At 58.0% G+C, this 15,777-nt stretch overlaps 1 protein-coding gene across 1 annotated transcript in view; it reads left to right on the top strand.

Moving 5' to 3' along the window:
• The first annotated feature begins 901 nt into the window (after positions 1 to 901).
• The window catches only part of Grm4 (glutamate metabotropic receptor 4), an 84,458-nt gene continuing 69,582 nt past the window's right edge, over positions 902 to 15,777 (top strand). The window contains exons 1-2 of the mRNA XM_021186115.2: positions 902 to 1,076; positions 10,214 to 11,100. Coding sequence (XP_021041774.1) covers positions 10,582 to 11,100 — 519 coding nt within the window. The 5' untranslated portion in view covers positions 902 to 1,076; positions 10,214 to 10,581. The remainder of the gene's footprint in view (positions 1,077 to 10,213; positions 11,101 to 15,777) is intronic.

The following is a 15,777-nucleotide window of genomic DNA, read 5'->3' as shown; positions in this document are numbered from 1 at the left end:
TGGCATGCTATGACAGAAATGTGCAAATGAGCATGCCGCAGGGGGGCACACGCCACGTGTGTGCGCGGCTATGAGAAGCGGCCCCGCGGGTAGGGGGTTCCAGTGACGCACCGAATGGGTATGGCTCGCCCCTAAGGGTCCCTAGGCTCTGCTGTACTTTGCAGGGTGTGCGACGGGAAGCTGGGTTCCCTGACCCTCGACATGTGGGGGTGAGGAGGGATCTTCGCCGCGTCTTTGGGGTGCCGGGGTAGTGAGCTGGCGCGCACACGGGGCTGATTGGGGGGTGGGTAGGAGGGGGAGGCTTCCGGGAGCGGGCGACAACCGGGTGCGGAGGGAGCGGGAGCCGCCGGCGGGGAGGGCGTGGAGGGGTGGCGAGTCCCAGCTTCCGGAGGTGGAGGTGCGGGTGTGTGGGGGTGGACCCGGGCTCTCGCTCTTTAAAAGGCCGGCGGAAGCGTGGCGCGCTCGCCCCGCACTCGCGGCGCAAACTTGCGGGCTGGGCTCGCGCGTGCGGTGCGGCAGGGCGGTGGGCGCCGGGAGCCGTGCGGCCCCCTCGGCCCTCGGCCCGCGCTCCCGGCGCTCGCGCCCCTCCCGCGCCGCTCGGCTCCCTGTGCCAGGCTCACACGCTCCCATTTTCTCCCCGCCGCCGCCGCTGCCACCGCCGCCGCCGTCAGGTGCCCGCACCCCGGCCGGCTGCGCTCGCTCCCCAGCCCCGATCCTCGGCGCACGCAGCGCCCCGCACCGCCTCGCCCGCGCTCTCGGGCTCCGCGGCGGCGGCGGCGGCGGCAGCAGCAGCAGCACGGGCACCGTGGCGGCCGCTCCCAGCTCCAGCTTCCCGGGAGCAGCCGCCGAGCGCCACCGCTCGTTGCTCCGAGGCTCCGGCCAAAGCGGCCGCCAGCTCCTCCCCGCCGCGTCCGGGACCGCCGGCGGCTCGGCGCCCGGCTTGGTCCGCAGCGTCAGCGCCACCCGCCGCGGCCCGGGCTCCCGGCACCGCGAGCAGCTAAGAGCTGGCCGCCGCCTCCCTGCACTTCCCGGGCGCAGCCGACCCCTGGCCGCGGTGTTCACTTCGCCGATGCGCGGTGAGTTGTGGCCCGAGGGGCATGGGCGGAGGGGACGATGCCCTCCGGCCTCCGGGAGCGCGGGCTGCGGCGGGGACCCCGGCGTTTGAGGAGGTGGCCTCCGCGAGCTCTCCCTAGTTCCAGGAGGAGGGCGCAGGACCCGGGGGCAGGGGCTTCCCTCCGGGCTAGGGCCGCCCCTCCGCTGCCCCCTCAGGGACGGGGCAGTGTTGTCTGCGGGTCTGGGGGAAAGTGGGATGGGGGCTGTGACGGGGCTGCACTGATGACAGGTGGAGTTGGTCCCGATGGGGACGGTGACAGCCGCGCGTCCTCTCTGCGGAGAGGCTAGGCTATGGGGGCGCGGGGCGCGGTGTGCGCCTTTGCGCCGTGGTCCTCGGCCAGAGGGCAGCGCCAGCCCCGTGTTGAGGCTCCCTGCTCTGAGAACCGCATCCAGCCCGGGCACCACCTTCGCCACTGGCTGGAGCCGAAGCGCCTCCCGCCTGCAGCCGCCGCCGTGGTTTGCGGTGGCGCTGCAGGTCTGGGGTCTCTCCGCAGCCCCGGGACCTGAGGTCAGGCTTTCTCTGGACACTTGGGACCGAACCCTCTCTGAAACCCGGGTGAACCGAGCGTCTCTAAGGGCTCTGTGTGAGCGCGCGTGTGGCGGGGGAGGTCCCTGCTCCAGGGTCGCTTCCCCGAGCCCGCGGGCAACCGTGTCCCCTCCCCGCGCGGGGGCGGGGCCGAGGTGGAGGCCTGACTGTGCGCTGCGCCCCCGCACCCCGCACCCGGCGCTGCGTGGTTGTTTGTGCGGAGCTGGGGCAGCGGCACAGCGGCGGGGAGTCCTGAGCCCAAAGGACGAGCGCCCTCTGCCCCTAGGCCCTGAGCGACACTCTCGTTGTCAGACAATCCTTTCTGCAGGGGGTACCTGGTTTCTTCTCCTTGATCTTCTCACAATCGGCTGCCCCTGGCTAGGGAGAAAGCTGGCTTTTGGGGACACCCTCTGAACTGGCTTTCAGGGCTACGGTGCCGCAAGCCACAGTGGCAGTGTGATGCCACCCTTGCTGTGAGTCTGGCGGGAGGTGTGTGTGTGTGTGCTTACAGCCCAGCCACCCCCACCCCTTCACCCTCCACCCCCACTTACTCTGAATTCTGGATGGGACTTAGGGCAGGCAGAAAGGCCAGTACTCTGAGGGTGACCCTGCTAAGCACCTCGGCTTGCTAGAGGGTCTCTCCAGCTCAGCCTAACACCTAAGCAGCCCTGGGTAGCTGTCTTCCTGGGTAGCCACATGACAGCTCCCTACCTCTCAGGTGGCTTGGTCTTGGCCCTCTTTCCCCTGGGCTCAGTCCCCTGTGCATGGGAGGAGGTGGCAGGCCTTTGGTGAAGAGCTGAGAACTTGGGAACTTTCCTGAGCTGCTCCCAGTAAGAAGCTCAGAGCCTCCCGTGGAGGTTGTGGGAGACCATCGCAGAGAACCCTTGCAGGTCCTGGGCAGGCAGTAGTGTGCTGTGGGTGTTGGTTCTGGGTCGGAGATTGCTTCCTGGAGGAACCCCCCGCCTTGGTCAGCTTCTTGTCTTGGGTGGGATCTTTAGGACCTGTGCGCCGAGTCTCTGCTCAGCCCTGAGTTTCACGCCCGCCCTCCTGGGTGGGGGGGTGGGGGGGGATACCGTTCTCATCTGCCTTCTACCATCCCCAGAAATGATCCTTTGCCCTGGAAGCTGGCAGTGTTTAGCCTACAGGAACATTTCATGAATGGTGGTGGGTTTTCAGGCGTGTTCAGAGAGGGCTCACCCAGAACAGGCCCTGAATAGGCCGGGAGCTGAACAGCCTGCCTGGCCTCTGCTCTGGTCTTCCCCTCCTCCTGTGACCTGTGTCAGTGGCTTCTGAATGCTTCTGTTGGAAGTGTGATTTCTCGGGAGCTTCGCAGTCAGCCTGTGAGAGACTAGTTTGCTGGGCAGAAGAGCCTGGAAGGCAATGTCCCTGTCCTGAGGGCCCCACAGCTGGTGAGGAGACACGGAGCAAAACCTATGGACTCCAGAGCCTTGTAATTATAGCTGACAGACCCGTCCTCTCCCTACAAGCACGGTGCAGCAGCCCCCTAATTACCACCCACCTCAAGACATCTGCCCACCCTGCTGTCCTCCCTGCCCCGGAACCCAGCTTTCCAGTGGGCAGGTCCTGCCTGGGGACCGGGCAGCTGGGCTGTCAGCTCCTACCACCGGAAGGTTTGTGCACTTCTGCAGAAATGGCACCTCCTGCCACCTGCAGAAAGCGTGAGGGAGCCAGCAGCCAGGCCCCAGCCCTGCTCCTGGTCTGACAGAAGATCTACCAGCTGAGCAGGCCCACCCGAAGAAGAAGCAGAGGGGCTTGGTGTAGAGACAACAGCTTCCTGTTACTCTCTACAAGACCTCTCATTTCCAAGAGTGTCAGCTCTGCCCTAGTCAGTCAGGATCAGCAGAGATGCACTGAGAGGAAGCTGGAAGCTGGTTCATCCAGGGAGCATCAGGACCCGAGCTTGGGTCTAGCATCTGTGTGAGGGGGCAGTGTGCCTGTAATCCAGCACTGGGGAGGGAGAGACAGGTAGCCACAGCCAGCCTCACCTTGTGATTATCTCAACAATCAGGGAGGAGAAACAGAGGGAGACACCGGTCTACTTGTGGTCTCCATATGTGCACAAGCATGCATGTGTGTGTGCACCATACATACACACAAAGATCACACCCCCATCCCATGCACACAGCTGCATTGAGATGTGTCCCTGCTTGGGGCCCTTAGAGAGCAGACTGGCTCATTAGTCCCTGTTACCTGCTCCCTGTGCAGCAATACATCCCTCTGCCCACTCTCGCTTCTCCCTCCAGAGCCTGTGCGTCCCCTTCCCCAGCCAGCTTTGCTCCTATAGAGAAGCAACTGCCCGACTCCAAGCTGGCCTAGCCCAGAGCTTCCCCTACCTATGAGCCCCATGAGCCCCATGAGGCCCGAGAGACAGTTCTAGCGCCTCCCTGTCCTCTGGTTTCTTGGTAAAAGCAGCACACTGAGGACAGTCACCCCTTAAATGAAAGCTGCTGCCCCCCCGAAAGTATCATCTCATGAATGTCTCTGTACAGCAAGCAGCCTCAGTCTCGTGGTGGCCGTCAGGTGCTAATGTGTGTACATGCATATATTAAATGAATTGGGTAACTCGGTGCATAATGGCATTATCGGGACCCTGTTCAATTAAAGTAGATATTATCTGCAGTAATTGGGAAATGACAGCTCATAATGACAGCCTGTGCCATTTTAGGCCCAAGTGAGACAATCTAGTTAAAGCCACCTCTCTCCTGGAGAAGGCAAGGCCACGGTCATTGCCACTGTAGGACCAGGAGAGCCCAGCTGCTCCTGTGGGTTGTACCAAGGCTTTGGGGGGTGGGGAGGGGACATGGGCCAGAGGTTTGGGCTCCCTGGCTGCCTTCCACTTTCTTGAGTAAGAGAAACCAGCCCTTGTTCCTACTGGTCAGGGTAAGACTTCTAGTTAAAACAAAGCCACTGCCCTGATGCAGGGCTGTCTTCAGGTTCAAATACAGAGATGAGAGGCAGGGACTCGGCTTGAATTCTGCAGCGCCTGGCAGGCACTGTCCATCACAGATATCATGGCCACTTCTGGCCCGTGGCCTTTGTGTGGCCATCGTAGGGATGGAGTCCTGTTCTCAGCTGTGGCAGGATGCATTGGATAGGGCTAAGCACAGGGTTCAGGCAGTGCTGGGGTGGTGGTGGGGTGAGATGTTGGGTTTAGGAGGAGGAGGGCAGGACAGGGAGGGAGCAGCAGCTGAGGAGAAGCCATAGCAGACATTCCTGGGCTTGGGTCTCCTGCAGGGGACTATGGCAGTGTCTAGGGAGGTCTGGCCGTGGAATGTTGGAGGGGTAGTGTGAGCTTTGATCCCACAGAGAAGGCAGAGTTGGTGGGATGGCTGGCTGAGGGCCTGAACTTTGGTGAGGAGACTTTCTGCTGACGCAGGTGCCTGTCCTTCTGGGCCTCAGGTTTGTTTTGCCACTGAGCTCAAAGCTCCCATTTCTCTGTCTGCACAGTGGCCACGGAGTCACACTTGACCTTAGCCAGTTACCCTCTCTGGCCTTTCCCCCTCTGGACCTGCTCTCCAGACAAAGGCTAAGCGTCAACCTCAGGGCCTTTGCCCCCGTGGTCCCCTCTTGGCTTCTGCTCCGAAATGGAGCAGGGTGCGTCCTTCCTAGCTTTCTGTTTCACAGTAATGCCTCAGAGAAGCCTTCTTTCATGACCCTCTTCCCAAAGGGCTCCTCTGGGTACCTCCCCCCAGCCCCCTGCAGTGCTGCATGGCTTTTGGGCCCCCCTTCATCCTCAGGGTTAGCTGCACAGGTGTGAGTCTCTGAGGCACAGCAAGGCAGGGGACAATGTAGGATGGCAGCCATATTTGATTGAATGGTCAGGGCCAAAGGGAGTGCGTTCCGTGCCCGAGCACACACGAGGGTCTCAGGTGTTTGGTTTAAGGACCAAGTCCTTCCCTGTGGACTGCAGACACGGCTGCTGTCTGTCTGTCCTCGATCTGCCCCAGTGGAGATGCATGACTGGCTCTGGGCGGGACCTGTCTCTGCCTGTCATTGATTGAGCATGTTATTGTGTGTCCTGAACCGTGGATGAAGCTCAGGAGACATAAAGGAGCTGGTCACACGGGCCCCAAGGTGCCACCTCCTCCCCACCCCGTCAGCTTTAGCACCGTTGAGACCAATACTGTTGTGGGAACTGGAGCAGTCAGGGCAGATTTCCTGGGGGAGGAGGGGTCTCTGCAGAAGTAGAGGACAGTGGGTGCCGTGTTTCCTTCTTCCTGGTTCCCATCAATATGGAGCTGGGACGTGACTCCCTGTGCCCTCCCTACCTCCTATGCCCTTCTCTCCTCCCAAACACATTTCTCTAGTCACCCCTGAATCAGGCCTGTGCTCTGAAAGCAAGCCTGGAAGTATCGGATGTGGACTTCAGGATTTGGTGGGTTCCCAGTCTGGGAGCTTCAGCTATCTGGCTTGTGGGGTTTCCAGAGCTGGGTAGGGAGTCTGAACTCCTGCTCTTTAATAAGTCTGATCATCTGGGTGGGAAAGTTCCAGGTGCCTCGATGCCTGATGCCTCGGCTCTGCCAGGAAGGCCTGCTTGCAGCCTGAAACGCCAGGTTCCACCTTTAGAACCACTCGGTGTGTTATAGAGTCTGGTGAATGCGGTGCAGGTCCCTGGGGAGCGGCGTGGACCCCTGTGTCTCTCCCTGGCATCTGCTCTCCACATCAGGCTGAGGATGTATGGGTGGCATGCCCGGGTACAGAAGCCACAGAGGACATAGCCTGCTGTCCTGTGGGAGGCTGTATGCCTGTGGGTCTGCAGTGCTGGTCTCAGGCAGGCAGGGGTGTTGTTGGCTTTCCCACTATGGGTCAGGAGAGATTTTGAGTGACCTGCTTGCTAATTCCAGGCACTGGCCCAACCCCTTTGGTATGATACTGACTCACAGACTAATCCTTTGTTGGGCCGTGGGGTCCTGGGAGTAGTGGGGAGATGCTCAGGCATGAAGAGGGGGAGAGGCCCCTGGTTCTCTTTCCCTTTGCCTTTTAGGGTATGAGATGTGGGCCAATTGGTGTCTATACAGCTGAGGTAAAGGACAGTCCCCACTCAACCATTCACAGTCTCCTGCTTGATGAGCAGCTGGCTGGCCGGGAACACAAGGTAGCCGAGATGGCACAGGCCACTTGCTAAATGGAGGATCTGGAAGCAAGGTTAGGAGGACTGAGGATGTAGTCTGGGCTCCCAGGAATGGCTTGGTGCCCCCTGAGTACCCATATCTCTCCTGGGGCACACCCTCAGAGGATCAAGTCTAGTGGCTCCCACCTCATCCCGTGACAAAGTACAAGGCCTGTTTTCTGTGCTCAATTCTGGTGTTTGGGTTTTGTAGCTCTCTAAAGCCTTGGGTTGGCTTTAGAAGAATAGAAGTCAGCTCAATGGAAGATGGCTGGAGTTTTGGTGAATCAGGCATGGTTTTCCAGGTTTCCATGGTTGTTGCTCTGTGGTCTGGTTCCTTCTGGATTGGGCCATGCCTGGGGAGGAGCCGTTGAAGTCAGAAAGGTATGAAGAACCTGCTTGAGGGGACTTTGCGTTGCCAATGTGACAGGTTCCAGAGCCCTCCCACACCACCCTCGGGTGACGCAGGCCCCTCCCAGATTGCAGTCCGTCCCAAGTTCCCTTCACAAGCTCCTCCGTGAAGAGTACACTCTGGAACATGCCTTACGGTTGGCTTGTGAGCGATGCTACACCAGGAAGGCAACGCTGCTCTGTTCCTCTGTGCTGTCGCTGTCCACCCTGAAGCCAGTGGGCGGGATTAGGGAGGAGGACTAAGGCAGGGGCAGTGGGAGGAGCGGGAGGAGAGGAGGGAGATGTAGCCATCTGCATCTGGGGGCTCCTTCTGGGGAGAGGTGCCCCTAGTTGACCTATTTGAGTTTCCATGGCTATTTTGAAATTACAGGGGGGAGAGAGTCTGGGGCCTGGGGAATGGACTTCAAAGAGCCTCCCCCTTTTCCCTGCAGGTGGAGACTGGCATCCCCAGGGCTGCTCTCTGCCTTGTTTCAGGGTGGTTTTACTTCCTCTTGTTCCTATTACAGCATCAAAAGACAGGGATTGGGGGTGGGAGTGGGGGTAGGGCTGAAGGAGGCTTGTCCACCAAACCCTTTGGAGGAGTCAGGCCTGCCAGGGGAACCAGGGGACCTGATATGGTCAGGGACTGGGGCCCAACCCCAGGAAGGCAGGAGGGATGTGGGAAGTTTGGCATCGCAAGTGCCTTCAGGGCTCCTGATTCTGGCCCCGTTTGTGTTAGTCTTCCTTCCCTCCGTGCCTTGACAGTTCCCACATGTGGGCCGTGGGCCGAGCCCATAGGAGAAGCTGTCAGCGAACCCCTGGAAAGAGCTGCAGGCTGTGTAGGTCACTGTGACAAGCTGTTTCATGCAAGCTCCCTGTACCAGCTGGCCCTGAGGTAGCTCATGCTCTGTCAGGGTGCAAACTCCGTGTGACACCCATAGAGACAGCTGTGAACCCAGAAGGCCTGAGCAACTGCCCAGCACAGCAGTAGGGGTGAGCAGACCACAGGCCCCTGCACATGCGTGGGGTCCTGGGCTCTGTGTGTCTCTGTAGCACTTAGTGGTACAGCTGCTGCCTCTGTGGGACAGGGCTGGACACTCCATCCAATCCCAGGGCGGGGTGTCATGCTTCTCCACCGCCTCCCCACATTGTCTGAACCATTCGGTAACCCCTTAGGCAGATGTGTGGCCTGCCCACGCCCTGGCTGTACACAGGCTGTTTCAGTGATGGCTGTAGATGTGCCTCAGAGGCCAGCCTGGTGCCTAGGCTGGAGCCTTCCCCAGCTTCCGCAACTTAGTATCTGAACAAGAGACGCAGAGGAGGGCAGGGCAGGGCTCTGGGACCCCCAGGTGATCCCAATCTCTTTCCAACTGCCTGTGAACTGTCTACTGCCCAAACCAGCAATTCCCAAAGGAGTCACCCAGAAAGCGATACCAGAAAGTCTGAGGGGCAAGAGATGTCAGACCACTCAACAGAGGTAGCCTTCAGATCACCCCTAAGGCACTGGCTGTAGCTGTAGTGCTACAGGTCCCTGGGTCTTGCAGAAGGTAGTTCTTCCAGGTTCTCCATTTGCTATGTTTCTAGACCTGACACATCTTGATCTGCTGGGTGACTCTGGGAGAATTATGGAATGCCTCAGGCTACCATTTTGCCGGCAGAGCGAGGCAAAGTGGAATTCGTCACTAGAGCCTTGGCTGTTGAGGGGCTGTGGCAGATGGACCGTTTGAGGTCTGGCCTTGTAGCTCAGTGGTGGAGAGCTTGCTTAGGCTGTGCTAGACCTTGGGTTCAACCCCCAACCCCTGCAACGCTCTGACGACCCCGCGGCCAGAGAAGCCCAGAAACTGAAGCTGTAATCCGGTCTGGCATCCTTCCCTCTCCTTGGGCTTCAGTCGGAGAACTGGCAAGATGGGGAGCTATGGTTCCCAGAATCCTGCTGGGTCTTGATGGAGGCACCCCGTTTCTAGCGGGGATGTTTTCAATCTAGACTCCAGCTCCATTTCTAGTTGGGCGGGAAACTGAGGCACAGATTAGTCAAATGGCTAGCTGGCCTTCACTGGAGAAGGGGCCATGGATTCACCTCTTAGCCCAGCCCTGACTCAGCTACCAGCCATTCTCCCGCTGGCCTCCGAAGTAGAGAGAGGTGGCTGCTGGCTTCAGGGGGGGACGTTGGGTGGGGGAGGCAGAATCCCCAGGGGAAATTAGCCCAAATTAGCTGTGAGAATAAGGAGGAGTTTTGTTTTCTTCTCTACCCCTGCAGATAAATATTTAATCGCGACAACAATAACAACGACGATGGCAGTAATATGCAGAGGCTCAGGTCGCAACCTCAGCCCCACTGGGGCAGACAGGGATGGAGGGAGGCTGGAGGAGGCTGGGGCAGGAGGAAGGAGCCTGGCTCTGCCCTCTGCCTGGGCACTTGTGTGGCTGGGGTGAATACGTGGAAGTCGGGAACCAACCTCTGAATCCCAGATTCCCACTTTCCCCCACCCTTTGGAGTTACAGCTCTTGGCCTGGGCACAGCCAGAACGACATACAGCCTTATGGGGCAGGCTGCCTGCCTCCCAGGTCTTCTCTTCTGGATCCTGGGTCCCCCAGACAGCTATGCTTCTTGTTCAGAGCTATGAACTAGGAACTATCTGTAGACTCGAGGTCTGCCAGGGTCTCAGTCTCTTCGTTTCTCTCAAGAGGTTGGACTGGCAGGGTTGGTATTTTACTATAGCTTCTGAGGACGGGGGCCCGTTCCTCCTCAGCCATGCTTGCTCTCCCTAGGCATATTCTCTTGGAGACCTGGCCTCTGGGGGCAGTGGGCCCTGGCCAGCGAAGGTCTTCAAACGTGACCCAGTTTCTGCTTCCAGCTCTGCATTTCCCCAGGAGCTGGGCCGCAGAGCACTGGAAATCAAGAAGAGATTTATGGCAGCTTTGGCGATAACCTCTGAGCTCCCTCTCCCAGGCTCCCGATGAGAAATCACAACAGTTAATGTCTGCTTCAGGGCTGGGTTGATTCGCATTCTCTCTCTCTCTCTCTCTCTCTCTCTCTCTCTCTCTCTCTCTCCCAGGTTGGTAGGAGTGACCGAAGCTGTTTTCTCCTTGATTCTAAGATCGGCTATCAGGATAGGAGCGCGGCTCCCTTTCCACAGCCAGACACGGATATCTGGCCTTCAGGACACAGGGACAAGGATCTGAGACCTCCTGTATCTCTGGCCACTGGCTGTTGTCTGTGGTTTTGGCCTGTGTGGGCCTCTGAGCTCAACTCAAGTATCAAAGAGGAGGAGGGGAGATCTTTGGAATGGGCCACCCCATCGGCCCTCAGCAGCCATCCTGTTGCTGAAGCTGCGCTGTCCATGTACACCCAGATCATGGGACCCAGGGCCTGCTAGGGCTAGGAGTGGGGCCCGCTATTCATGGGTCTCTAAGCCTTTCCGAAATGTCTGGGAAGGGAGGCTGGGCCTGGTGGTGGGCCCGGCTGCCCCTCTGCCTACTCCTCAGCCTTTATGGCTCCTGGGTGCCTTCATCCCTAGGAAAGCCCAAGGGTCACCCTCACATGAACTCTATCCGTATTGATGGAGACATCACCCTGGGAGGCCTGTTTCCCGTCCACGGTCGCGGCTCGGAGGGCAAGGCCTGCGGCGAGTTGAAGAAGGAGAAAGGCATCCACCGACTGGAGGCCATGCTCTTTGCCCTGGACCGCATCAACAACGACCCGGACCTACTGCCCAACATCACGTTGGGCGCCCGCATTCTGGACACCTGCTCAAGGGATACCCACGCCCTGGAGCAGTCCCTGACCTTTGTGCAGGCGCTCATCGAGAAGGATGGCACGGAGGTCCGCTGCGGCAGTGGGGGCCCACCCATCATCACCAAGCCTGAACGAGTGGTGGGTGTCATCGGAGCTTCGGGGAGCTCCGTCTCGATCATGGTGGCCAACATCCTCCGCCTCTTCAAGGTTAGTGCTCTCCATGGCCCAGAGTGCCTGGTTGATGACTCTTTTCTCTCCTCATCTGACCGTGGGAGAGTGTTTGAGAATGGGGCAGCTTGGGCCTGGTATCTGATTCCGTGTTTGAAGCTGGAGCCAGGAATGAGGGTGGGCTGAGGAACGGGCCCCTTGGTGCTGACCATGGGTCTGAAGCAGAACCCGCCCGGGCTTCTCCTTCAGACGCTGCCCCTGGGGAGGGCTGGAAGTCTGTGAAAGAACATTAATGAAAGGCAGACAGACAGACAGACTGAAGACAGGCGGGTCGATGGAAGGGCAGACAGACAAAATATAGGATGGAAACCACGGTGTTACAGATTGCCAGGGAGAAAAAGCAAGACTTTTGTTTTGACATTGTTTTCAAATAATTGCAATTCCCAAGAAAGACGCGTTTTCTCCTGGTTAGTCGAGGAAGCCCCTGGTGGCCCTGGCAGCCCGCCCTCCAGTTCGGGCTGGAGGGGAGTGTCCTGGTTTTCAGATGGGGGCAGGGCTGTGGGTCAGGAGGACGAAGAGAGAAGGGGGTTCAGCTAGACTCCAGGCCTCCCTCCCACGTTTCCTCCCCTCTGCCCTCTGCTCTCCTCCTCCTCTACGTCTTCCTCCTCTCCCTCCCTAGCCCCTCCCTGCCCCCTCCACCACCTCCCTTTCTTCTCTTCCCGGGGCAAGAGCTGCTGATTTGCAATTCAATTGGAGCCAAGTGCTTGCTAAGCTGCTAAAACAACTGAAAGCTACTAGGGAGAGGGGAAGAAAAAAAAAAAACCGTTACAAGCATTTTACCAATAATTATGCAGCAGCTGCCCCCACCCCCAAGCATTCCTCTTTTGCTCAGTACGTGGTCTGAGCGGTGTGGTGGGGGGGGGGTAGGGGGGAAGGAGTGGGAGGGAGCAGAAGGGATCTGAAGAGGCCTCTGGTTCCCTCCTTCCCTCTGACTCTGACCTCCTTGTGTGTGTGTGTGTGTGTGTGTGTGTGTGGCTTGTTGTGGTCTCCAGAGCTTGCCAAGGTCTGGAAGAGGCTGTCTGAGCCACTAGGGGTAGGAGGAGAGGACCCCTCTCACCTGGAGCTCATTTGTCTAACTCCGAGGATGCATCAGAACTGGGGGTGGTGTGGTGTGGTGTGTGTGCCTCTGAGGAGGGGATGAAAAAGAGAAAGGTCCCTGTCTGATGAGGTAGAAGTAAGCCATGGTGAGTCTCAGGTAACCCCCACTGCAAAGTGTACCCTGCCAGCATCTGCAGCCATTTATAAGTGTGTGTGCACATGTATTATAAGTGTGTGTGTGTGTATGTATATGTGCGCGCGCCTGTGCACACATACACATGTGCTCCTGTTGTGGCCCCGGGATGGCCAACTCCTGGGCTTGACTTGATTTGGGTGTAGGAGCAGCAGGGACCTCTGAGGAGAAGCTGCCTCTACAGTGGAAATTTCAAGGGGTCTCTGGGTCTCCCCCAGTGATTCTGATCTTCTCGTGGGCTCTCAGAGTACTGCACTGGAATGAGCAGCCTGGTGGGGTCCACCCATGGAGAGGAGGGGACAATGGGAAAACCAGGACTGGCTGTCCCAGGCCTTGCTTCAGAGATGGTTGGGACTGCTGAGTCACCCAGGCCCTGCCAGGCCTGGGAGGGAGGCAGCCTGGGCCACCCCAGTGTGCTCCCAGTGACGTTGGCCCAGCCTCCAGATCATGGCAAGCAAGCCTTGCATGGTGTCAGACTCTGCTCCCAACACTCTAGAACGCAGGGGCTTCCCGGCATCTACTTCATACTGGGGAGAACCCTGGTGATGGGGGTGTCACTTGGCCCCCTGGCATTCTGGGTGTTGAGCCCACAGAATGGCCTGTCTCGATGTTAGACTTCAAAGCATACTCACAAGAGCGTGTATCTCTGGGGACAAGGGACAAGGGGCTCAAGTCTCCTGGGATGGAGCGGCTAGGATTTTGGTGATATTTCACCCAAGGACAGACACAGTTGCCACGATAGGAGCCAGGGCTCAGGGGATCCTTTCTCTCTGTCCCTCTGCCGGATCGTGAAGAGACTCAGCTGCCGGGTCTGTGCCTCCTAGGACGGTAGGGATTGGTGTGTGTTGTGAGGCAGGCAAGCTACAGTGACTGATGGTCTGGAAAGATGGAGGGGTAGGGAGGGCAGAAAAGGCTGTGGTCTGTGTTCCTTGGGTCCCTTTTAGTGATATTAATGGTTCAAGCTGGGGACAAGGGACTTCTTCACTAATGAAACAGAGAGAGAGAGAGAGAGAGAGAGAGAGAGAGAGAGAGAGAGAGAATATGAGATGAGAGATTGGACCAGAAACTCAAAAGCCATTTATGGAGGCAAGAAGGTTAACTTGGAGAGGGCAGAAGGGGAGCTGGAGAGCCATGTCTGGAGTGTGGGGTGGGGGTGGGGGAGGGGCCACCACCCAGGTCTGCCTCCCAGCCCTGACAGAGACTAATTCTTGGCAGGGGGACTGGGATCTGCTGCTGATTTCTGCTTTTCTTCCCTCTGAGGGGATTGCAGGGGTACAGCCTGCCTGGAGAGTGCTTTTGGGGTGCAGTTGGGGCTAGAGCTGTGTGTTATAGCTGTCAGGTCTCCTGGCTTCCTCTAGGAGGAATTGCAAGCTCACACAATCACACAGTGAACAAAGTGGATGGAAACCCAGGCCATCTTTGGGGAGCAGATGCCAGACTCTGGGGATTCACAGGCCTGGCAACCCCATTCATCACGATCCTATTGCCTTAGTCTGACCTGTTCTGGCAAGAGAGGGAGTAAGAGTGTGTGGAGCACACCTGCTGAGGGTCCAGAGTTGCTGAGGAGAGAGGAGGATGTGGCTGTGCCAGCCATGGGGCAGTGATAGCACTGGGCACCTCAGGCCTGAGGTTTAATCCTGGTCCCTCCAGAGCCATTACCAGCCCACTTACTGTATCAGGCAATGACAACCCTGTGGGAATGGGCCAGTAGGATCTTCTGAGAGCAGATGTTGTGGGTGGTCCTGACAGACTGTAGGCTCCAACCTGTGCCTACATGTGTAAGAACTCAGAGGAAGACAGACTCCGTGAATCACCATTCCCTTTGCATGGGAGAGAGCTGAGGCCTGGAGGAGGGGCTGGCCAGGGTCCTCGGTAGACGCGGGCTGACCATGTGGTCAGCCTTATTCTCTCTCAGCATCTTTGTTTGCAAGATGAGTGCCAACAGCCACCTCCTTGGCCAGGCGGATGGAATTAGGAGGCAGGGGTCTGAGCAAGGGCAGCTCAGAGCCTGGCGTGCATAGTCAGCCCGCAGGAAATGTCTTACCCAGCTTGGAGTTGGGCCTTAAGTCAGCGTGAGATACTCCACTGAGGCAGAAGAGCCAGGAGCAGGCAGGCTGCAACAGACGGTGACCTTTGAGGCTGATCTCAGAGAGTTCCCGCCATCTGCCGGGCCTCTCTTCTTTCCTGTGGGGGCTTCGAGCTCAGTCCTGGCTGAGCAGCCAGTGTCTCCACGGGTAGTGACAGTGTTCTTGTTGGGCCTAGTGAAGGAGGAAGCGTCTTCGAGCTTCCTCAGCCTGGCCATCGCCCGTGGGGCTTAGTGCCCTTCTTGTGGCTTGAGGCTGTTGAGCAGGTCCAAGGCTCAGCCCTCAGCTCTCGCTGGGACTCCTGGAAGTGTTGTAGTAGAGTTAGACCGGATTTCCTCTGGAAGAATGGTCTTGGTGTTTTTGCCATGTGTCAGGTATGGATGAGAGGAACTTTGAGAGTCCCCCACCTTCCCACAAAGTTCATGTCCCTGGGAGGCACTGCCTTCCAGGCCCAAAGCTGGGACCTGCAGACATTGGCCCTTCCTTCCTGGAGAGCAGTGCTTGGGTTCTTTCTGACGCAGCCTTTCCCAGCGTCTCGCAGGGCCCTGCCTTATGCTTCTCCACAGTCTGCTCATTGTCTTTTCTCTCACTTCCTCCCTCATTTTTTTTCCTTCAGCAAGGTTTCACTTAGCTCAGGCTGGCCTCAAACTTGCTGGTTGGCTGAATTTCTGATCCTCCTGCCTCCACCTCCCCAGCACTGGGAGGGCAGGCATTCATAATGACTTTTTGTTGTTGTTGTTTTTTTTGGTCAAATTGGCACAAGTTAGTTGTCTGGCAAGAGGAACCTCAATTGAGGAAATTTCTCTGTCTGTGGGGAATTCTTTTGATTGATGATTGACTGTGTGGGGGTCCAGCACACGGAGGGCAGAGCTACCCCTGGGCTGGTGCTCTTAGGGTGTTTGAGAAAGCAGGCTGAGGAAGCTACCGAGCGCAAGCCAGCGTGCAGCGTTCCTCTGTGGCCGCTCCATCATTCACTCCCTACCTGGAGTTCTTGCCCTGGTGTCCCGCAGTGGTGGGCTGTTACCTGGAAGTGTAAGGTGAAAAAAAAAAAACAAACAACCCCCCCCCAAACCCAAACAAACAAACAAACCCTTCCTCCCAAGCTCTTCTTGGTCATGGTCTTTATCACAGCAGCAGAAACCCAAGACACACCACAGTACCTAGCTTATGGAGAGCCAAGCATGGACTCTGGGCTTTCTGGATGCTAGACCACTGGACCATGCCCCAGCCAATGGAGCCATCTTTCTTTTTTTTTTTTTTTTTTTTTTTTTAAAGATTTATTTATTTATTATTATAAGTAAGTACACTGTAGCTGTCTTCAGACACTCCAGAAGAGGGCAC

Source organism: Mus caroli, chromosome 17, assembly GCF_900094665.2.
Source record: "Mus caroli chromosome 17, CAROLI_EIJ_v1.1, whole genome shotgun sequence".
NCBI classification, from domain to species: domain Eukaryota; kingdom Metazoa; phylum Chordata; class Mammalia; order Rodentia; family Muridae; genus Mus; species Mus caroli.
The sequence above is the reverse complement of the archived record's forward strand: the minus strand, read 5'-3'. Positions and strand labels throughout refer to the sequence as shown.